The sequence below is a fragment of the Diadema antillarum genome, unplaced genomic scaffold (genome assembly GCF_040938485.1).
Source record: "Diadema antillarum isolate AM-2024a unplaced genomic scaffold, OU_Dant_1.0 scf00000022, whole genome shotgun sequence".
NCBI classification, from domain to species: Eukaryota; Metazoa; Echinodermata; class Echinoidea; order Diadematoida; family Diadematidae; genus Diadema; species Diadema antillarum.
The window spans coordinates 4,215,136-4,238,336 of NW_027270911.1; the positions used below are offsets into that span (position 1 = coordinate 4,215,136).

The 23,201-nt window shown below is 40.2% G+C and overlaps 1 protein-coding gene across 1 annotated transcript in view; it reads left to right on the top strand.

Annotated features, from left to right (window-relative positions):
• Positions 1-19,891, top strand: part of LOC139731359 (SWI/SNF-related matrix-associated actin-dependent regulator of chromatin subfamily A containing DEAD/H box 1-like) — a 96,473-nt gene extending 76,582 nt beyond the window's left edge. Inside the window, exons 12-20 of the mRNA XM_071642253.1 lie at positions 1,892-2,027; positions 3,855-3,989; positions 8,291-8,398; positions 10,690-10,938; positions 12,371-12,559; positions 14,004-14,122; positions 15,114-15,296; positions 16,349-16,458; positions 19,369-19,891. Coding sequence (XP_071498354.1) covers positions 1,892-2,027; positions 3,855-3,989; positions 8,291-8,398; positions 10,690-10,938; positions 12,371-12,559; positions 14,004-14,122; positions 15,114-15,296; positions 16,349-16,458; positions 19,369-19,433 — 1,294 coding nt within the window. The 3' untranslated portion in view covers positions 19,434-19,891. The remainder of the gene's footprint in view (positions 1-1,891; positions 2,028-3,854; positions 3,990-8,290; positions 8,399-10,689; positions 10,939-12,370; positions 12,560-14,003; positions 14,123-15,113; positions 15,297-16,348; positions 16,459-19,368) is intronic.
• Positions 19,892-23,201: the final 3,310 nt, after the last annotated feature.

The following is a 23,201-nucleotide window of genomic DNA, read 5'->3' on the forward strand; positions in this document are numbered from 1 at the left end:
ATGCCCAGCATGTTGCATTTCTTTTTAACCCATTAAGGATGGGCTGATTTCGCTAGAACATACATTTTTTGTTGACACCTGCCCGTGTATACAAGGGATTAGTCTTCCACAGGTTATCAATACCTAGAGATGATGGACAGGTTATTCATGCATACACATTACAAATAGTGTCATCATATGTACATGTACATTGCACTCGTGTTATAACGAACACAGTTATATAAAGGAACCAAAATTAAATCAATTCATCTGGACTCACTGTTTTAATTCGGAGAACGGTTGACGTCCGATCCTGGACGCTTCATCAGCTCGTCTGATTTGATGGCGGGAAGGCGTCGTTGCTAATCGGCGCAGACGCACTACCGACGTTATTGTTCGAAGTCAGTCGCCGAGGAATTCTCCGGATGACAGAGCTGTACACCCGGGAGAGGTTGTGTCGCAGTCCCGCACCCTTGTTGAGGGAGGGGTTTTCAGAGTTGACGTAGGCGGCTTCCTGGACCCCCCTCTCAAACCACCGAGGCTCCTTGTCTAAGATATGCACATCTTTGTCCTTGAAGTTATGTTTGAAGGTGTTCAGGTGGGAGAAGACGGCCGAATCGTTGCCCAATGTACACTGTACCTGGGCTTCGATGTTGATATAAGCGCTTATGTAGTGGCTGCTTGGTTTCGCCAATATAGTTCTCTTGGCAACCCTCTCCTTGACACTGTATGGCGTAGACCACGTTGCTTCTCTTTTCCTTCGGTACCTTATCTTTTGGATGGACCAGTTTCTGTTTTAGTGTGTGAGCCGGTTTGAAGTAGACGGGAATCCGGTAGCCTGAGAGAATCCGTTGGATTTTTTCAGAGAGTCCGCTGACATAGGGCACCGAGACACCTATCCCGCGGCAATGTTCTGTTGGACGTGTTTCCGTATCACGATGTTGACGTTTGCGTGGGTGGATCGCTTTCTCGATGCTCCAACTTTGGTAACCACAACTTACACCATTTGAACACAGTTATAACAAAATTTTGGATACAACAAAGTAAAAATTTAGGCCCTAACATTTAATATCTGCTCTATGTTTTTTTATTGTTTATTTGTTCAGTTATTACAAAATTTCGATGTAACAAAAGAAAACTGATGGTCTCAAGGACTTCATTATAACAGGAGTCTACCGTACAAGTATGCAGGCCTATACAAATAAATGTAGATAACATATGTATACGTGTATACACACACTCGTGTGCACATACAGTGTACTCCTGTTAAACGATGTCCTCGAGACCGGCTGTTTTCTTTCATTATAACCGAACAGTATAATGTATAAAGATATATACGTTGTAGATGGTGATTTTGGAACATGAATTTTCATTTTGTTGTAATGAGAATTTCGTTATAACTCTGTTCATTATAACAGGAGTGCACTGTACATACTTGTACACTTTAATACGCTACATAAATACAAACCATAGCTGCTAATAAAATTTGTCCTTCCAATGTGAGAGACACACACAAATCATGTTTGTACGATACACAAATAACTTCCAGAAGGTACAGTGTACATGTATATCATTTTAGCACTTTTTGCATACATTTCCATGTGCAACACAGTAATCTAGCATTTATATATTTGCTTCATTCCCAAAAGATGTACACCAAAGCTGCAAAATGCCCTAGGGAGATGTTTTGTGCGGATGTTATGCCTAGCCCATGTATGGACAAGGAGCTAACATGTGGTACAGTTTGACCTGTTAAGAATATGGATGATAGCATCTCTCTGCTCTGTGAAATCTTTTTTTTTTCCTAGTGTGTTGACAGCATTCTGGCAAGTTCCCAAAATGTATCAGTACAGAAGTGTTTTCTATCTGCAATGGCTGAAGTGACAAAATAACCCAATGACCTTTGACCCAGGTACAACCTCTGCTCTAGCTGCTCGGACGACAGGAGTCTGTTCCGCAAGTTGCCGCTCCAGTACGCCATCTTCGATGAGGGCCACATGTTGAAGAACATGAAGTCGCAGCGGTACATCCATCTCATGAAGTTCAAGGTACAGTGGCTGTAATATCATCCCTACCTTCCAAACCATAGGCACCCCGCTTGACCACGCCCTAAAATAAAATGTGCTCTCCTGTGAAGATCTCTCAAACTGATTGGTGAAAATTTCAGCTGCTCTGATCAAATAATGTATTCAAACAAATTTTCCTTCTTTAATCCGTTGAGGACGGACTGATTTTGCTACAACACGCATTTCCTATAGACACTTGCGCGAGTATACTCGGCACTCGTCCTCAACAGGTTAAGAAAGTGAATTTATCATTTTCATACTCATGTCATATTCTTCTTTGCAGGGTGTATAAAAAAAAGTATAAATATGTAATAATGTATAAAAGTCCTAATGTACATTGCACATTTCTGGTTACCTGGCACTTTTTCTAAAACGTGACGAAATAAACCTAGCAAAGTTTTCACTTTTCTTCATTTTGCACCAAGTCTCCGATCCTTCAGCATACGTATGTTTTCACTGTGCGGTGGCATCATGGATGGGACTTTATTATAAGGACAAGGTCACCTTCATATACATGTGGATGGAGAGAATGCAGCAATATTAGTAGAACACATCAGTGAAAGTTTGAGGAAAATCGGACAATCCACTCACAAGTTTTGAATTTCGAAGTTTCAGAACTGCCATCACCAGATGAGAAGGCTACTACAGCTTGTAATGTCACATGAACTGTGTAGAACGTAAGGAAATATAAAGTAAATTCTACATATTTTCACTTTTCTCTCATAATGAAAGAGCACTTGACTTGCCTCTTTCAGAAGGCGGGGGAATAGTATTACCCCAATCATACATCACTGACAAGTCAAGGAAATGGGTACTTTTTTTCAAAATGTGAAATTTTATTAAACTTTCTTTATACTTCCCTTATATCATGTGACATGTGACATCAAAAACTGTTATAGTCTTCTTGTCTAGCAGTGACTGCGCAAAAATGTACAAATTCATAACTTTTGAACGGATTGTCTGATTTTCCTTAAACTTTCACTGATGTGTTCTACTAATATTGCTGCATTCACGCAGTCCGCATATATGTGAAGGTGAACTTGTCCTTTTAAGAAAAGAGGGTCATTAATAATGCAGTGACTTTTTTTATAGATGATATTACGCCAGTCATATGTTCATATCATATTAAGCAACCCACGAGTCTAGACACTGAAAGCAAAATCTCATTATATTGGTGATTTATGAGAACTAACACTAACAGGAGCTGTGACAGACTGTGCTATTAAGGAATGGAATGGGTGTGTGTGTTATACCTGTTTGTTAAAAAACTTGCTACCTGTTTTTGATTCTCAATTCAGTTTCAATATTGGTACAGTTTTATTTCATCAAGCTGTAGACGACATCGTAAACATGAACAGTATATTGTCCAAACATAGTACACATGCAATATTAAAAAAACAGCAACATAAGTATCGTGATACAGTGTTGTGAATCCCAGGAACCAACAATGTGATAATCCTAACGATGGCCAACCAATTGCAAGAAGCACCCACTGCAGAACTTTACACAATATAATCGAGTCTGTTAACCTTGCCTTCAAGCTGTACATTACTCTTAAACCTTTAAATAAAGTTATAAAGTCAACTCCGCATAAGTTGACTGTGCGATTGTTTAGTAATCAGCAAAGTTGACAAAAACAAAAAGTCCCAGACTACATTAAAGGCTTATGTGTTTTATTTTCTATACACACAGAAGTCCAATATTGCTGATGTGTTTTCCTCCGTTCTGTCAAGATCCAACTTGCAGAGTTGAAAGTGTGTCATTGAATAGCTTTCCTATGTTGTTTATATTTTTTTCAATTGTTAACAGGCTGAAAGGAGACTACTCCTGACAGGCACACCACTGCAGAACAACCTCCCTGAGCTGATCTCCCTCCTCGCCTTCACCTTGCCCAACCTAATCGGAGGAAAGGCAGAGCGCCTACAGAAGGTCTTCTGCATGAAGGTATCAAGCAAGAGGGCAGTTTGTTGGTAGCATACGTGAAGGCCCAGCGTAAAGGGAGCGTGCAGTTTTGGTTGAGACCTAACTTCAGGTTTCTAACATTTTTTTGGTGAGATAATGAGAAACCTCTCATGAAAAATGAAAGAGCATGAAATTCCAAGAGAGATTCAATGTTTATTTGATGAAAATCGGTTTTTGAAATGGCTGAGATATCCAAAAAAAAGCATTCCTAATAAAAAGCGGAACCCACCTTTTATTAGGATCGCTTTGTTTTCCTTTGTTTTTGGATGTCTCAGCAATTTCAAAACCGATTTTCATCTAATAAACTTTGAATTCCTCTTGATATGGTATGCTCTGTACTAGTTCATAAGTGGTTTCTTGGTATCTTTGCCAAAGTTGAAAGCCCAATTCTTATCTCAACCAATACTATACAATCCCTTTAAAACCCACAAAAAGTCATAAAGTAGGATTCTCTGTGCTGCACCAAAATATGTCAGTTAGGTTGACAGCCTAAAATTTTGAAGTTTGCCTTGCCTGGAAGAGTAATCTTTTCTCGACCCACTGTCAACATTTTATTGGCTTGAAACAAAACTGATTTTGCGATATTAGCAGTTTTTGTGGACCTTTTTTTTTTCAGACAGGGGCTGCTTTCACTGTGAAATAGAACATGTTTTCATTGATACTTGATACTTCTGCACAGCATGCCTGAGCAACCCAAATCTTAAAAAATCCTCTTTTCTCCCTTTTCTATGAAACTGCTCCTCCTAGCTCTGTCTTATTTCAATTATTTATTGAATGGGTCAAGATGGTCCAGTTTATAACAAGTAAGAAATCATTGAAAAGTCTAGAGCTTACTTATTTCTAACTATGTAGAAAAGTTGAAATTCAATTTGACCTACGTTTTTACAGGTTTTGAGTTGGTGGGTTCGAACCCAAGTGAATCCAGCTGAGCAATGTTGTGTCTTATCATGCTATTTTCTCTACAAGAGGCAAAACATTCTATCCCTCGGATCGGACATAAAATGGAGGTCCCGTGTGTGAAAGAGTTGCAGCCCACGCATGGAAAAAACAAAAACAAAAAAACAAAAAACAACCCTGCTACATTCATTCATTGCAAAGAGTAGGGTGCATAACCCAGTGAAATGGTCAGCCCCAAATGCTCACACCTGGACCCCTAGGAAAGACCAGCCATTGTAGCTGAGTATGCGCTATCCAGCCATCTTATCAGATGGAAAATGAAACAAACAGACCAACAAACCCATAAAAACTACCCTCTTCATCATCTAGGCAACAAGGAGGAGAATGTGGGAGGAAGGATGGAAAAAAACAATGTAGCTTGGATAGAGGGATGAGAGAGACATATCGGTATGTTGTTTGGTACTTAGACATTGAAAGTGAGAGAAAGAGGCATACTGTAACTATTAAAGGTAGGAGAAAGTGTTGTGAGAGATGTGGTGGATGGAAAGATAAGATGAGATAAAGTTGTTTGGTATTGTTAGTTACCTCTGCCAAGGAAGTAGAAGGTTATTTTTTATCAGCATTTGTTTGTTTGTTTGCAAAATAACTCAAAAAGTTGTGAATGGATTTGAATAAAAATGTTGATAATGACGTGAGGAACAGATGGTTAAATTTGGGTAGTGATCCAGGAATTTTTATGGATATTTTTGAAGGATTTTTGTATCTTTTTGCACATAGGGTCAATGAACTTGGGAGTTCAAGCTGTGCATATTTGAGGTTTTCATATGCGCTCTAAAGCCTAGCGGAAGCTGATAAGGTAAAAGTAGCTGCTTGGCGGAGGTCTGCGCTCTACGAGTGCTTTTCTAATTTTTCATTGAGAATAAAGCGTTTATTGGCGTAGAAGAATTAGAAAGGTAATGAATGAGACATAGAGAAATAAGGAGAGAAAATAGAAAAAGAGGAAAAAGGAAAGAGATTCAGTTCAGTTTGGTTTATTTTATTTGAGCATGTGACCTGCTTCAACTGGTCTATGCTGATAAAAAAAACCACCCAAACATACAAACAAAAAACCGCAGGGAATAAAGAGGCGAATGGAGGGAAATTGATAACAAGGAAGTGTGCCAAAAGGAAATCTCAATCAGAGCAGACATTATTTTGAATCCTGCAGAACACTTTAGAGGTGGAATGGTTGGTCGGAGAACATACTCCATGCGACAAGCACTTAAGTAGTGCCTTTCTATCATCCATTACAAAGTGATTGTGCACATCAATCACCGGTGTGCAAACAAGACGTAGAGTTTAAATGTAGAATCGAATAGATGTGCAGTTAGTCATAAAGCTTGAGAAGAAAGTAAAAAGATGTGAAAGTCATTTTACAGAAACAGATTAACAGAAACTAAGACATAGAGACAGGGGAGGGGAGACGAGAGGGAGGGAAAGTTCAGTCTATGCACTTTTTATGACATTAACCTGTTGAGGACGAGTTGTGAGTATAGTCAGGCAAGTTGTTGTTGTTGTTGATTTAAAGAAAGAAAGAAGAGAGAGAGAAAATGGGGCCCTATACAAATAATTTGCCCCAGACAACACTTAACATAAAACAAACATTATAAATTTTATAGAGATATAAACAAGAATATTAAATATACCAAGTCTCCACAAGGGAGCTCATATCGTCTGAACGAGGGAGCTCATATTGTCTCCACAAAGGAGCTCATTAAGTCTCCACGAGGGAGCTCATATGATATTGATGAAAAACTCATATTCAAGCAAACTCAAATAACTAGTATGTAAATACACACGCGCGTGTACCGCACACTAACTCACCCACGTGCACACACTCAAACACATACACACATACACCTCCAACCACGCACACACATACTAATACCAGAGGTACATTAAACCCAAAGTAATATACAATATTTTGATAAAGCACACACACAAGGCAAGTGTCTAGTAGTATGGGAAATGAATGTTGTAGCAAAATCAACCCATCCTCAACGGGTTAAGTATACGACGCTGGAGAGTGTATTGATAAACTCTATACAAGTTGCTCTTGTCGGATACTCCATCATGTTCTCTTTAAGTGTTTATCCATTAACGATCCATTATTGTTGGACGAAGACCGAAACATCACCTTTTGAAAATTATCAGTGTTGAGTTGACGTGTTATGAGAGAGAGAATCTGAAGAAAAACACTTGGGGAATATTAAAGGTGGACGATCGTCATCCCTAATGGTACGCAAACTCCCGAACGACCGAAGTTTGTGCATGCAATTGCGCAATGCCAGACTCGGTGTGGGACAATGCTGCCACTGAGACACGTGTGTGTGTGTGCGTGTGTGTGTGTACGCATCATACACAAACATTGTGACCGCGAGCTGCGGTGATTGGAGGAGAGAGGCCAGAAGACGCGTGGCTCTTTTGGCCTCTCTTCATGCGCATGCGCACTGAGAGTGTGCGTCCATTCGGAAGCTCTCCTGGATCGCTTGGACAGCCATTTTGGGTCAGGAGATTTGTAGCACAGACCTCTTGTAGTCTAGAGTGTTGTTCGCTGACCCATTGAGCCACCGCTATTCTCATTCGGGGTCACTACATTTGATACAGAATGGGGGAGGCAGCATGTTGCGTTCGTCTCCGTGCTGCACAAACCACTCGCCACGATTGTGTGTCTTTAAAGCAAAAGCATACTTAGATCCTTCTCGAGCAATGATGTGATTGAAAAAAAAAAAAGAGAGATTATTAATGCAGAGAGATGAAAATGTGCTAGGACAGATCTTCTATAATTGATGTTACATCTCTCCTAGCACAGTGATGTACGTGATTGAAAGTAATTTTTGTGGCATGGTATAAAAAATTGTTTTCTTTTCCAGTGTCGATGTAGATTTTGATTTACTAGTATTCAGGTAGTGTGATAAAAGCATGTAATTAACTTTGTTCGACTGGACTTACTCATGAAAATCACAGAGAGAGCAGTTTCATGACTCGTTCATGTCGCTTCTTCAGCTCTGTCTGGCTGATAAACATTCACCCGTGATGGATGAATGGGCGATGATACTGCCTTTATTGTTCGTAGGTCAAGGACTTTTCCTCGTATGAATTGTATAAGAAACTGTTCCCTACGTGATTTTCACAAGTACAATGTATATACATAAGTCTAGTTGAACAGAATTTAATTGCAAGCTTTTGTAACTAGTATCTCAAACGATAACATATCTTTTCCAAGCACTGTCCTCTTTCATTTGATCTTTCTTTCTGACTTGACTTCGTAATGTTGTCTGTTGGTGATAAATCAAATAGCCTGGAAGCCTGAAATTATTTCCGCGTCCTCCTCTCTCACCTTGCAGAAGCAAAAAACTGAAAACCTGCATGAGCAGAGCAGCTATGAGATGGAGAGGATAGACCACGCCAAGAAGATCATGACGCCCTTTGTCTTGCGCCGGATCAAGGCCGACGTAAGTGTACATTAGCAGAACACATCAGCAAAGTTTAAGGAAAATCAGACCGTCCATTGAAAAGCTGATAAGAATTTTAAAATTTTAAAGACTACTACCGTCCATGATGTCCTGTTCTTATGTACAACAATAGAAAGAATATACTGTAAAAGTTGACATTTTCGCGGTGTTGAAATTTTCGCGCATCTCGCGTAACCATAAACTAGCGCGAAAATAAAAGTACGAGAATATTTTTGCTTGCTGTATGTTTCAGTAGTTGATGTCTTGATTCCGCAGAATTAAAAACATGCGAAACTCTTCTTGCCCAACCGAGCATGAAAAATTAGTCACACTGAAATATCCCCTTTTACAGTAAGAGAATTCCACAAAATTCTATCTTTTATGAAAAGTACACAATCCCTTGACTTGTTACTGACATACTATATGTTTAGGGGTAATATCATTCTCCTTGCTTTCGGAAAGAAAGTCCAGTGTTTTTTTGTTTTTAGCTCACCTGAGCCAAAGGCTCAAGTGAGCTATTGCGATCGCCCTTCGTCCGGCGTCCGTCGTGCGTCGTCCGTCGTCCGTCGTGCGTCGTGCGTAAACTTTTTACATTTTCATCTTCTTCTTGAAAACACCAAGACCGATTTTCATCAAACTTGGCAGGTAGCATCCCTAGGGGGTTAGGAACTCAATTTGTTAAAATGGGCACCATGCCCCACCCAGGGGGCCCCCAGGGGGGCCCAAACCCCCCAAAATTAAGGAATCTGTAAAAATCTTCTTCTCTAGAACCAGAAGTGATAGAGCTAAGTTAGTACTATGAGTTAGTACATTGATGACTGTAGTTTCAAGTTTGTTCATGGCAGAATCAGGGGTGCCCCCCTTGGGACCCAGGGGAGGGGGGTGGGGAAGGGTTCAAATGGGGCCTAAATTGTACATTTTCATCTTCTTCTTGAGAACCCCATGACCCATTTTCACCAAACTTGGCAGGTAGCATCCCTAGGGGGTTAGGAACTCAATTTGTTAAAATGGGCACCATGCCCCACCTATAGGGGGCCCCCAGGGGGCCCAAACCCCCCAAAATTAAGGAATCTGCAAAAATCTTCTTCTCTAGAACCAGAAGTGATAGAGCTAAGTTAATACTATGAGTTAGTACATTGATGACTGTAGTTTCAAGTTTGTTCATGGCAGAATCAGGGGTGCCCCCCTTGGGACCCAGGGGAGGGGGTGAGGAGGGGTCCTAATGGGGCCTAAATTGTACATTTTTATCTTCTTCTTGAAAACCCCATGACCCATTTTCACCAAACTTGGCAGGTAGCATCCCTAGGGGGTTAGGATCTCAATTTGTTAAAATGGGCACCATGCCCAACCCAGGGGGCCCCCAGGGGTCCCAACCCCCCCCCCCCCCCCCCCCCCAATGAAGGAATCTTTATAAATCTCTAGAATCAGAAGTTATAGAGCTGAGATAATATCATGAGTGAGTACATTAATGACTGTAGTTTCAAGTTTGTTCATAGGAGATCCAGGGGTGCCCCTCTTGGGTAGGGGGGGGGGGGGGGGGGTGGTTGGAAGGGTCCAAATGGGGGCCTGAATTGTACATTTTCATCTTCTTCCTGAAAACCTCATGATGGATTTTTGTCAAACTTGGCAGGTAGCATCCCTAGGGGGTCAGGGGGGCCCCAATCCCCCCAAATTAAGGAATCTTAAAAAAATTGGGCCCTTATTGTACATTTTCATCTTCTACTTGAGAATGCCTGGTCAAATTTTAATTTAGATTAGTGACTGCGTGAAAGGTGAACTTGCGATACTCAGGTGAGCGCTAGACCCGCGGGTCTCTTGTTTTTATTGTGCCAGAAAAGTGAAAATGTGTTTTCATTATGTCATTTCCCATACATGACATCATATACGTAAGTGTTATAGTCTTCTGATCCAGCGATGGCTGCTCCAAAACTTCCTAAAAAGTTCACAACTTTTAGATGGATTGTCCGATTTACCTCAAACTACTCTGATATGTGCTGCTAATAATACTGCATTCCTTCAATTTGCATACTAGTATTGTATACATGTATTTAAGTTTCATTCCCCATTTAAGATAATGTCTCTTGATCAGTGTTGGACTGAACCCACATGTGTTTATAGACTGCCACATTTCTGTGACAAATTTGCTCTCAGCCAATCAGATGCAAGGATTTCTGTAGCTTATAACAAATATTGCAACTTGTCACTGATAACTAGTTTTATGAAACGGGGCCCTGCTCTAGCAATACACAGAGGTCATTACCTACAGGCTTTCCTGGAAATTGTATCCCTAGGTTCTCAAGCAGCTGCCTAAGAAGCTGGAACTCGTTGAACACAGCGCCATGACGGAGGAGCAGGCTCGCGGCTACACCGACTTGGTCTCTACCCTCTCACGCAGCCTGAAGTCGAGTGACAGCAAGATGAGTGCCGGCAAGCTGTCGTCTGCCATGATGGAGCTTCGCAAGCAGGCCAACCACCCTCTCCTCATTAGGCGTCGCTATGACGACGGAAAGTTGCGCAAAATGGCCAAACTCATGCTGAAGGTGAGTTGGCTGTAGTGTAATCCATTGAAGACTAGTCACAAGTATGCCTTGTGCAGATGTCAATGGGTAATGTGTGATGTATCAAAAACAGCTTCACCCAATAAGGGCCAATGGGGGACAGAATCTGCACCCCCCTCCCCCCCCCCCCCCCCCCATATCAGCGTTTCGTGCAATAATTCCGTAATGCGAGAAGGCCTCATTCTGAGGTTCCTTGACTTGCTTCGTTAAGTCTTGTGCAACTTTTGAGACCAAATTTGCAACATCTGTGCATTCTTTTACAAAGCCACACACATTTTTGTAACTGCATGTCACCCCAAAACAGGCACAATTTTGTGATTTTGTGTACATTTCCTCTGGAAAAAAAAAAGTGCTCTGTCTTGAAAGTCATAAAAACCTGATTATTTTTTTCTATTAATCACTTTGATTGATTGAGTTTATGCTAACTATGGTAGAAAAGTAGCAGAATCTGCCTCCCTCCAGTTTTGGCATAGCCAATAAAGCCCGGCCGGATTAGGGCTAAGATAGGGGATGGGGGGGGGGGGGGGGGGTGGGGGGGGGGCATTGGGCTGACGTGTAGCTGGGTTAGTAGATAGTTTGTCTCCTCCACAGTCAAGAGGCTTTGGTTTGAGGCACAGTAAGTCTGGGTGAGCAATGCTGTGTGTTACTATGTCATCTCCACTATCAACCCTGTGACGACGAGCTGAATTTGCTATGGCACACGTTTCCCATAGACACCTTGCTGAAGTATTCTCGGGACTGGTCTTCAGTGGGGGTAAAGGGTCGACCATTCTGTCCCAGAGGGGAAAAAAAATGGAGGCTCCATGCGTGAGAGAGCCACTCACATAAACAATGCTTAATCTAACAGTGAAATAGATTGTAATTTATTCTTCCAAAGAGCAAAGTGAGCACCTGCTTAAATTGCTCCATCTCACACACACAATGTTGGGAATGGGCAAAAACGTTGTAAACCTTTTGACCTTTTTCCCATCACGTGACTAGCAATAAAGCAGCAAATTGGCAATATTCATCCAAACTCATCTTGCAGAATGTGAGGAGGAGAAAGACGGCAAGAATTGATCAGTAAAGTCTGATGAAGCATTTCCTACTCAGGAGTGTATTGTGCACTCATAGAGTGGGTGTGGATTCACTGCAAATGGAACGGTTGGAGAGAACTTCTCTTTCAGGTCCTCCCCACTTTTTTGATATTTGATCAAGAGTATTTTATGGGCAAAAATTCTTCCTGCCAATGATGATGATTTGCTATTGTACTCATCCATGCCAATAAATGCAGTTTGTCTCCTTTGTAAGTTTTCTTCCTGTTATGAATGCTAGTATATGCTTTGAATGTAAAAACACCCAGTCGTCGTTTGACGACGGCGATGTGAATAACCCGGCAGTATTGACAAGATTTTTTTCATTCCCGTTGCCATAGGAACCGACCCACTATGATGCCAACGAGGACTACATCTTTGAGGACATGCAGGTGATGAACGACTACGAGCTCCACCGTTTGTGCCACGAGTACGCCGTGATCGCTGAGTACCGGTTGGACAAGGAAACCATTCTGGACTCGGGTAAATTCAGGTACCTGGACAAGTTGCTACCGGAGCTCAAGCAAAAGGTGGGAACAGTAGATGTGATTGTAATCCACTAGTTTCATATGTGGCTGTACTTTCTTTGAGCCTCTTCTTTGAATTACTGTAAAAGTGGACATTTTTGCAGTGCGAAAATTTTTGCGCATTTTGAGCAACAAAAGACTAGAGCGAAAATGAAAACATCATGAATTCTGCTTGTAATATACATGTATGTTTGTAATGCTACATAGTACATATATGTATTTTGATTATGTGGAATTAAAAAGACATGAATTTCATCTTACCAGGCTGAGCGCAGAAAAATTGCTCACAAGAAAATGTTTGCTTTTACATTGATAAGCATTTTCTCTGGCTCTTCTGTTTAACATGCCTATCCTGACAGTGGCTTTGACTGCTAGAAGTAGTTTTAATGCTGCAAAACCAGAAACATTGGTTGAATGAAAATTTCACTAATTGGAACTGACGGCCTTTTTCATAGCATGAAACTGTCACGAATCGCCACTGGCGTTGAATTCATTGTGTAAACAAACACTTTTGGTGCATTTAATTTCACAAATTTTAGCCCCTCGCAAAATTCGCAAAAGTTTCATGCCCACAAAAATGTCTGGTTTTACTGTATGTATTCTCTGCAGACAATCTTGCGATTGACATTTTGATTTGAGAGCATAATGTTTCTATTAGAGATGTAAATCACATATTTTGCACAGTCAGTCGTGATTTTGTTCATGACCATTTCCCAAGGAAGAGCAAAGTTGATTTGTATTCGTTCTGATTTGTGTATTTCAAAGTTTAACTGAATTTGGGATATTATCTGTATCTGTATATTTTGCAAGCCCTTTTTGTCCCTTGTTCAAAGCTCAGTTTCACCTTCTGGTCTTGTCCTTATAACCCCTAGAAAAAAGAAGGGTGATTTGATCAAAGATTGTTTAATTTCTGATTGTTTTGTGTATTAGCTAAGTACCTTCACTATAAAGGAGGCTATATTTTTGCCAGTGTTGGTTTGTTTGTTTGTTTGCAAAATAAGACAAAAAGTTGTAGACAGATTTGGATGAAGATTACAGGAAAAGTAGTACATGACACATGTAACAGATGACTAAATTTTGGTAGGGATCTGGTAACCGTGTGGATCTGGAATACTTTTTATTTACTTTTATTTATTTATTTTTTTTTTGGAAGGATTATCATTAGCAAATAGTGCCAACAAACCTGGGAGTTCAAGCTGTGCATGTCTGAGGTAATCATACATGCACTGAGCGTGCACTCGAGGTGTAGCGTGCTGTAAGCTGGTGATGAGGTAGACTCTTAGACACAACAGAAGGGCTTCTGTATCATTGGGATATAGAGCCAATTTTCAGCTTTCATATATGAGTGGAAATGAGCTCTGCACTCTCCGAGTGATTTTCTAGTTAGTATACCGTATAATTTGTTAGTTTTTGTTGTTGTTATTGTTGTTGTTGGTTGTTTGTCCAGGGCACCCGAGTCCTTCTCTTCAGCCAGTTTGTCATCGTGCTAGATATAGTGGAGGATTACCTCAAGATGCGAGGACACAAGTTCCTGAGGATGGACGGCCAGACACAAGTGTCTGAGAGGTTTGTAAAATGAGCATGTCCCAATTAGAAACTTCAACCCCCCCCCCCCCTCCCACACACACACACACATACACATCAAATGGAGGTGGTGATTGGAGTTTGGGAAATGGTATGATGCTGTGTTGATATGGGTGACAAAACATTTGCTCCTGTGACAATTGCTCTGGTGTTATTTTTTCCAAGCACTTGGGGTGAGGGGTAAGGCCGTAGGTTTATGATAGGGTTTTAGGTTAAAGTTTAATGTGAGAAATTGGATTAGGGTTACGGTTCTGTTTGCAGGTAGAGTTTTTTGGCTTAGCAGGGAGATATTTCATGGTAGCAATTGTTGCAGTAGCAAATGTCATGGAGCTGTTGATATGAGGTCTCTTAGCACAAACAGATCGTAGTAGTATTGCGTTACAATATTACTGCAGGACTATGAAAAATATGTGCCGTGCTGTCCATTCCATTATACCTTTTTGGATAGAATGTCGCGGGAATGTATGCAAAACGGATGGGGTGTAGTTTGTCTGGGTATTAAAGTATGTGATAATTGAATTGTGTGTGTATGCATTCTTGTTATTTGTTGGTGTATTGCCACAATCATTCAATTTCTTGCACCAAGCAAAATAACTGAAAGGTGACTACTCTTTGTCTGCCGTGAAGTCATCTGGTTTTTGTTGACAAATTGTAGGGATGAGTTAGTCAGATTTGGTGGTCATTGGGAGAAGAGTCAGAGGGGGAGGGGAGGGGAGGATAGAGGTGGGGGAGGAGGATAGAGGAGGGGGAGGAGGATAGAGGAGGGGGAGGGGAGGGGGAGGAGGAGGAGGAGGAGGAGGAGGAGGAGGAGGACGAGGACGAGGAGGAGGACAAGGAGGGGGGAGGGGAGGAGGAAGAGGAAGGAGGAGATTTAAGTTTTTGTACCCACAGTATTCATCATCACTGATATAGCATTTCATGCTTTTCATTTGAATGAGAAACACAAGCCATACCCTGCTCTTTTTCTCCCCAGGGCCCCACTCATCGACAAGTTCAACTCGGACGACTCCGTCTTTATCTTCATGCTGTCGACGAGGGCAGGTGGCGTGGGCATCAACCTGACGTCGGCCAGCTACGTCATCCTCCACGACATTGACTTCAACCCGTACAACGACAAGCAGGCCGAAGACCGCTGCCATAGGGTTGGCCAGACAAGGTAAACTACCTTTAGCTCTGATTGGTCAGATTTAAAGGTCCAGTTTCCCTTCGGGAGCAGTGGTTTCAAAAAAGGTTCAAAGTGTGATGCATATGTGTAGGTCTGTTCTATCATAAAACATCCTGCCATATAATTTTTTGTTCTTTGCAATAAAGCCTAAAAAGTAAAGGAGATATCAGTGTTTTTCTCAATAAACCGTAATTGTAGACAGTTTAGTTTGGAAAATTTTTATCAAAGCTATAGTTCACATCTTGTGTATTAAAAAGCACTTAACCCGTTCCATACTGAATTCTGGATTCCCCATAGACTTAATACACAGGCCACCAGGTTCCCGTATGGAACGGGTTAACGTCGATTGTACGGATTCAAATTTTTGCAGTGGTTGTTTCTGTCCCTAACTCATATTTTAGAACTGTTTTAAAGCACTAATGCTGGGTTTTTGTTTCATCTGCAAATGGTAAATTATGCCTTTAAAATTTGAAAGTTACACCCCAATGTCAAATATACTTTCTTCCTTGATTTCTATCTCTTTCATTTGCTTTAAAACCTTCTAAAAGAGTTGTTGTTGTTCCTAAATTTATTAAACACTGTGAGACCTGTTGTTCTTACTAACTTTATGAGACACTATCATGTTTTGTTTTTTTTCAAGAACTGCAGATGCCCAATTTTTCTTATATTTTTAAAAAATATAGCTTGTACTTTGTATGTTCTTCATGCTTTAAAAAAATAAATGGGTGAAAATTGTAGAAATGTTTGGAAAGATGATAATAATGAGAATGGTATTAACAATAGTAATGATGATGATGATGATAATGGTAATGATAAAGATTAAGATAAGGATGATGTTAATGATATTGATGTTGATAATGATAATGATAATGACAATGATAGTGATAATGACAATAATTATTATGACAAGTATAATTGATTGCAACTTCCTCATTGCAAATTTTGTGTACCAGTGTTTCTACACTGTAATATAAGCTGTAGTATTATAGTACAGTTTTAGCCCACCAATGACAGTGTAAGGACTTATTTCTTTCATCCACCAGAGATGTTACGGTCACTAGACTGGTCAGCAAGAACACCATTGAGGAGGGAATGCTGTCCTGTGCCAACTATAAGCTCAAGCTGGAGAGGCAGATGACCAGTGGAAAGACAGGTAAAGCCCCCCCCCCCCCCCCCCCCCACCTGATTTATTTCAGGGGGAGGGATCCCTCAATTCTCCTTATCGCATAGCTGATATACAGCGATATCAGCTATCGATATCAACATCCGGGTATTTTTGCTGGGAAGCTCACTTCCAGTAACAGCTTTGAAACGTTATACCCTCAATGAAAGTGCGAAGTTTCATCATTCTTTTTCTGAACTGTTCACACATTCATCATTGATGAATTTCAGGGAATGACAGTGCCACAACTGAGAAAATTTTTGAACAGTCGCGGTGTTCCAAATGCTGTGAAACGACAACAAGAACTCGAGACACTCGCCAGGAAAGCCAACGAAGCCGTCGTATAAAAGCAAGAAAGCATCGATCGCCAACTAGCGCGCCAGCAACGGAAGTACCCTTCCCAGCACATCCGGGTACTTTGAAGGGAATTTTTGCTATCGATAGCCGATATCGCTGGATATCGGCTGTATGCGATATGGAGAATCTATTACTCCTCTCCTTCTCCACCTCCACTTGAGAGTTTGAGATGGATGAGAGATCAACTACCAGAATGTCTTCATTTTGATACCAAATGTGCTGGTGCATTGGCCACCCCCATGCATGAACTGCACCCCACAAGTCTTATCAAGGATGTAAAACAACTTAACAATCCAAAGTATGTTGATATCTAAACATCGACAGTTGCTTCAGACAGTCTTACTTTTGAAATGTTCAGAGTTTGATATTCACAGCTGATACAATCTTATATCCCATTTTTTCATAATAATCTAACTGGAATCCTATACTTTTGGCTTTAAATTTACCACAAAGGCTGAACTAAGCTGCTCAATGTCAATGATCCCTCATCATGCAGATTATCTGTGGGCAAGTAGTATTTTAAGGTGGTTTTTTTTTGTGTGTGTGACAGCTGCATGACAAACTCTATAGTGGACGTAATACAGTACCACCTCTGAGCCCATGATACAAGGCCCAGGAGTTTAGTGTGATATGAATAGTTACTCGCCATTATAAGTCTCAGAAATGTGAAGATATCTTATCAGTTATCTCCAGGTTGTTTAAGAAATACAGGCAAATGTCTGCAGACTGGAACCATATTCCATGAGGTTGAAGACCATGTGGAATACAGCACATAGATATATTTTTTTTGCTGTATTTTGTGGGAGCAAGCAGGGGCTACATGTACCAAGTTTATCTGTAGATCTAGATCTAGATGAAGACATGAAATTAATATTTCAGAAACTTTGGCCTACGCATTACTTTTGCTGTCTTTTTCTTTCATAAATGCTGCAGTGCTACTAGCCTGTAATAAATTTTGATAGTTCAAGTGCATGCAGCCGTGATGCGCACAATAAAAATAATGTAAAACACACACACACACACACACACATACACACACACATACACAAAGAAAAAAAGGGCAATGACCTCATTCACTAAACACAGGAAATATTCAGCATTTTAACATTGGCATGCACATTGTGTGTACATGTACTTGTTAATGGCAGCCATGTAATATCGGTGTATCCCACTGCAGTAGATAGATTCCTGTGTATTTCAATATGCACATGGGGAAAAAACAAATGAAAAGGAAAAGGAAACTTCATTCTGCAGGGTTGATTCTGGAGCACAGGGCATGAGGTTATACCATTGTTTGAATGCAGGCACTTGAACTGCATTGTTTGAACACTATTATTATCATTGACTGGGTAGCTTATTGTCAAAGGCATGTGGACCCGAATTTTTCCTGCTGACCCGACCCATTTTGGCTTTTTTGCAACTCAAAGCAGTTGTCTTTTTGTGGGTCATGTCAAGAAGAAGAGTTTTATATTGTTAAATTCCTATACCAAGATAAGAAGGAGAATACAGTGTACTGTAAAACCGGGGGGGTGTTTCATAAAGCTGTTCGTAAAGTTGCAAACAACTTACGAGCGACTGGTGATCAGGTCTGTGCTGAATTATGGAAATTCTGGTATGTATAGCACATCAGAACTGATCACCAGTCGCCCGAAAGTTGTTCGTAACTTTACGAACAGCTTTATGAAACAGGGCCCAGAAATGTTGGTGCGCATTTTAATTTTGCTAATTTCACGAGAGCCAAGAATTGGGAAGGTATTAAAAAATGCATGCAAAAATTTTTGTTGACACTATGAGCATTGAATGTCAGTGGCAATTGGTGAAAAATTTCTTGCGGCTTTCAAAGGCCACGTGGTTGTCAAGAATAACCATTGTCAGGAAGGCATGCTTAAATTTGAATATATAATTAAACCAGTCCTATTAGGCGTTTTCACATCAGCCCGATGTTTCGAAATAGCGCGCTATTTTCTTAAAGGGGGAATTAAAAAATATCTCGAGCTTGGATTTTTATCGGGCTGATGTGAAAACGCCTATTAAGTATTGTCAGAATGGCTGTGTATTCTTTCACGGGAAAACATGTCCGGTGTTTCATTAACCCATCGTCTGCTATGAGTGCTGATTGTCACAGGAAACCACATAGCTGTATACACATTGTGCAAAGTCCCTGGCACAGAAAGGAGTGAATGTGTAACTTGAGCCTCACTTTACAACAGCTGTCATGATTAGGAATATGCTGTGAAAGCTCTTCTGAATGTACAAGAAAATTAATATGAAGTGAGGGGAGAATCTAGCAATTTTTTTTTTTTTTTTTGTTTCAGAAAAGAAAATTAATATGAAATGAAGCGAGAAGCTAATTTTTTTTTTTTTTTTTTTAGTCTTAATTTTTCTCATCATTTTTTTTTTTTTAGTCTTAATTCTTCTCATCATTTTTTTTTTTTTTTAGTCTTAATTCTTCTCATCATTTTTTTTTTTTTTTAGTCTTAATTCTTCTCATCATTTTTTTTTTTTTAGTCTTAATTCTTCTCATCATTTTTTTTTTTTTCCCAGGTGGGCCAGGAGAGGATGAAGAGAAGGACATAGCCAAACTACTGAAGGAGGCCCTCGATATATGATTCTCGACGCCGCCACGAACTCAGGACTCGGACCTTGAAGCAGCGTTCACACATGATCATTCTCTGTGGAATACCTCAAACTGTTTTAAAGACACTTGTTTTCTCATGCCAAGAGATTACGCCTCCTTCAACAAGTGGATATTTATTTTTCTTGACAAGGACTTGCTCTTATGACTATGTACTTGGTCTTGTACTCGGAGAAGGTGTCTTCAAGTGTAAGGTTTTGTCAATTTTTGTTGTTGTTTTATTATGTTCCTATGAGAAGGGAGGGAAATTTGTCACGGAATAATTTGTGCTGATTATTTGTGAAGACGTGGCTTGTGTCTATTTTTGCTGTCATCAGGGCTATGAAAATAGCCAAGGGGTGTTTCAGCCATGCTCTGAATTAAGGAGTAAATATTTCAGGCCATGTATTGCCACTGGTGGTGGAAGGAATACTCCATATGCCATTATTGAATGTGTGTGGTAACCAGCAGACCCCCCCCCCCCCCCCCCCCCCAACCCGCTTTCTCCAATGAACCAATGAGAAGGCCTGAAACAGATGATGAACCAATGGTGGGTCACCTATGGTGCTGTTAATGCAGGGTGTGCGCAAAAGTTATTGCATCAATCGATGTGGGCTTGTTGTGGTCATCAAACACAGACTTGCCAGAAGTTACGGGGCACTCAAGCTCCAATCATATCTGAATTCCATGCCAGCGTATCATCATGGTCAGTGTGTCTACATGACATAGCTATTTCTTGGCGGGGAAAAAGAACCACCAGTCTTGTGGAATGCCAACATGGATGGATTCTTTCAGTTCTACACTGTAGTACTTTGTGTTGCATTAGTATGCGATACCTGTAGATATCCTGTATTGACCCATTGAGGATGAGTCCTGAGTATACTCGGATAGGGGGCAGGTGTCTATGGGAAATGCATGTTGTAGCAAAACAGCCCATCCTCAACAGGTTATAGGATGTGTAGCACACTCTGCAATGGTGTACACAAAAACGCATTTTTGTTTTATGTGTAAATGTAAGCTCCTTTGGTGCTCAGAAGATATCAGTGACCAGTTCGTCTGTTGAGAATTAGAAGGGCGTTAAGTTGTCTCGAACATTATGGGTTTTGTGGTCACTTAACGCCCTTATCATTCTCAACCGACGAGTTGTTAGTGAAATGTATGTCTGGTCAATAGATACATGTACTTGTTCACATTTTGAATGATATTACCATGTGATCACGCATCAGCTCTTAGCCAATCACAAAAAGGACTTTTTCACTCCTGTCTAGCATCCAGTCTAAAAGGCCACACGCCTATTATGAGTCCACGTATGCATACACGGACAGTACGAGTTACGGGTTACTTTCCTCCCAATATACTACAAGGTTAAAGGTCATTCTCCCATGCTCCGAGAAATAGACAGTAGCCAATCCATAGTTGATTGTATTGTATCATATGGGTTAACAATCATATACCAGTTACCTATCATGTGGTGGTGACTACTATTCGTAGTGTTCCCCCAAGGAGAATATTCTTTTGTAAACAAATTACATATGAGGGAAGCAGTACTTCGCAAAATCATAGTACGCAATTTTGGTATATTCTGTGCGCATGAGGTGTAAAGACACCCAAGTTGTGTATGGTTTTGCGTAGCTCGCTATTGTGTCCGTGCGTAAATGGCTGCCATCGTAAATTTGAGTTGAAAAGGTATGCGTTCCCCTCAAAGCACTTTGACGAATCCCGGTTGATATGACAGACCGTGTCTTTCTTTGTCCGGAATATATGCAGCATTTGCTAACCCCAGTTGTTTTAAATGCTCACTTTTGGGGAAGTCACAAGTTTCTTGACCTTACCTTTTAATCGGACGTCTGACTTCCGTCGAAGTAGCACTTCAACCCCATGGAATGGGTCATTCTGTATGTTGTGTCTGTCATTTTCAACAGGACATTGGTATTTGTTGCCTGCTGGGCAAAATGGCCCCAGGGCTTGCACACTCATAAATATCACACACACACACACACACACACACACACACACACACACACACACACACACATTTATGGTTAAATCATAAGGAAGAGCCTTCAAAACTCTCAAATTATGTCACAAACCAACTTTGACTTTGTGTCAAATTTTTATGCTAGAGCTCTTCTGCTGGGCAGATGACGATTTAATGATGTGTAGTTGTGACAAAAGAAAAAGCTATTTCTCTGTTAGTGATATTTACAAGCTACCTTCATTATGTGTGTTATGGAATGCAACTATGTCATGTCAGCTAACTATGGTAAAATATATTTTCTCCACTCTTTGTTGGTGAAATTCAAAATTTCATGGTAAACCAAGTGTCACTTTTACATCACAGCATGATCAGTTACTTGTCTTTTTTCTTCTGTTCTTAAATTTTCTTGTCAGTGATTATTTGCAGAGGCTGTTTGAAGCTGTTGTTTCCCATAGACCGGAAAATTGCTCCGTGAACAGAATTTCACCTCGTATGTACGTTATTTATTTGCTTACACCGTATTTGTCAAGATTTATTGAGATATATTCATATTCACAATGTGTGTGATCACCTTTGTTCCACCTGAACTTACTCTTTGATCTGAATCTTTTGATGTTTTAAGCATTTGTCAAACTCTTAGTTTCTTCATTATTAATTTTGTAGCATCACCCTTTTATTGTAATTTAAGTGATTTTGTTTTTCTTTTGCTTCTAATGACCAATGTGTGTGTGTATTTATGTGTATATGTTTCAGTCTATACTTGTGCAAAACAATTATGGGCTTAAAATAAGCAACAACAGAAGATGCAGAAATAAAGTACACTGTAATATGCTGCATTTCTTGAGATGAAATTCACAAGAGTGGACTGCAGTCATTTTACTGCAGCAGTTTCATAGCAGATGTTACAGATATGTAGTCATAATCTTAGAGGCAGAAGCCTGTGCGGATTCCAGGAAAATTTCCAGCTTGAATGCACATATCTACTTACGTTCAATTGACTCCAGACTTCAAGTCTAATGAATTCTTTGCTTGTAAATTGTATGTCCAAAAATTCTCTTTAATTTGAACCATATTTGGGTCATATACCATTGCATATTTTTCAAAGCAGGGTTACCAAAAGCTCTGAATTGCTAAATTTGTAATGGGTGCTTTATGAATGGGAGCCACATTTCTGAAGATTGCGAATGATTGTTCTGTCTCAAATTGAAAAATTCATGTTAATATTCTTCATATTTTGAACAAATTTAATAAAATCATGTAGTTCATATTCAATGTCCTTCATGAAGAGAAAAAAAAAATTGCAGAAACTTTAGACTTACAAATTTAATGGAGGCAGGGTTACACTTTATGCAACAAAGTTTTGCCCAGATTTGATAGTCACAGCACACCATGGCTTTTTGTTCGTACATTTAAAGTGTTCAACTAATGCAGGCTTTACCATTGACAGAATGGAAATAAAAAGGGAGAGAATTAAATGGGGATTGTCACGTCTGTAGTTGATAAACATATCTCTGATAAGAGCAATAATCTGATTTAAAGGCGAGTTTTCTCCACTCTGACCTGTAGTTTCAGTCAGTGCAGGAATAATAGCGCACTTCAATGAAGTTTGAGGACAGTCTGTTCAGAAATGAAATTCAGAAGTTGTGGTAAAGTCCATGTGCAGCCATCGCTGGTAAAGAATTCTGCAGCAATATTTGTGATGTCACAGAGTGGAAGGATATGTAGAAAATACAGAGAGAATCCAACCAAATTTCATGTTTGTTTACATGAAAAATGAGAATTTCC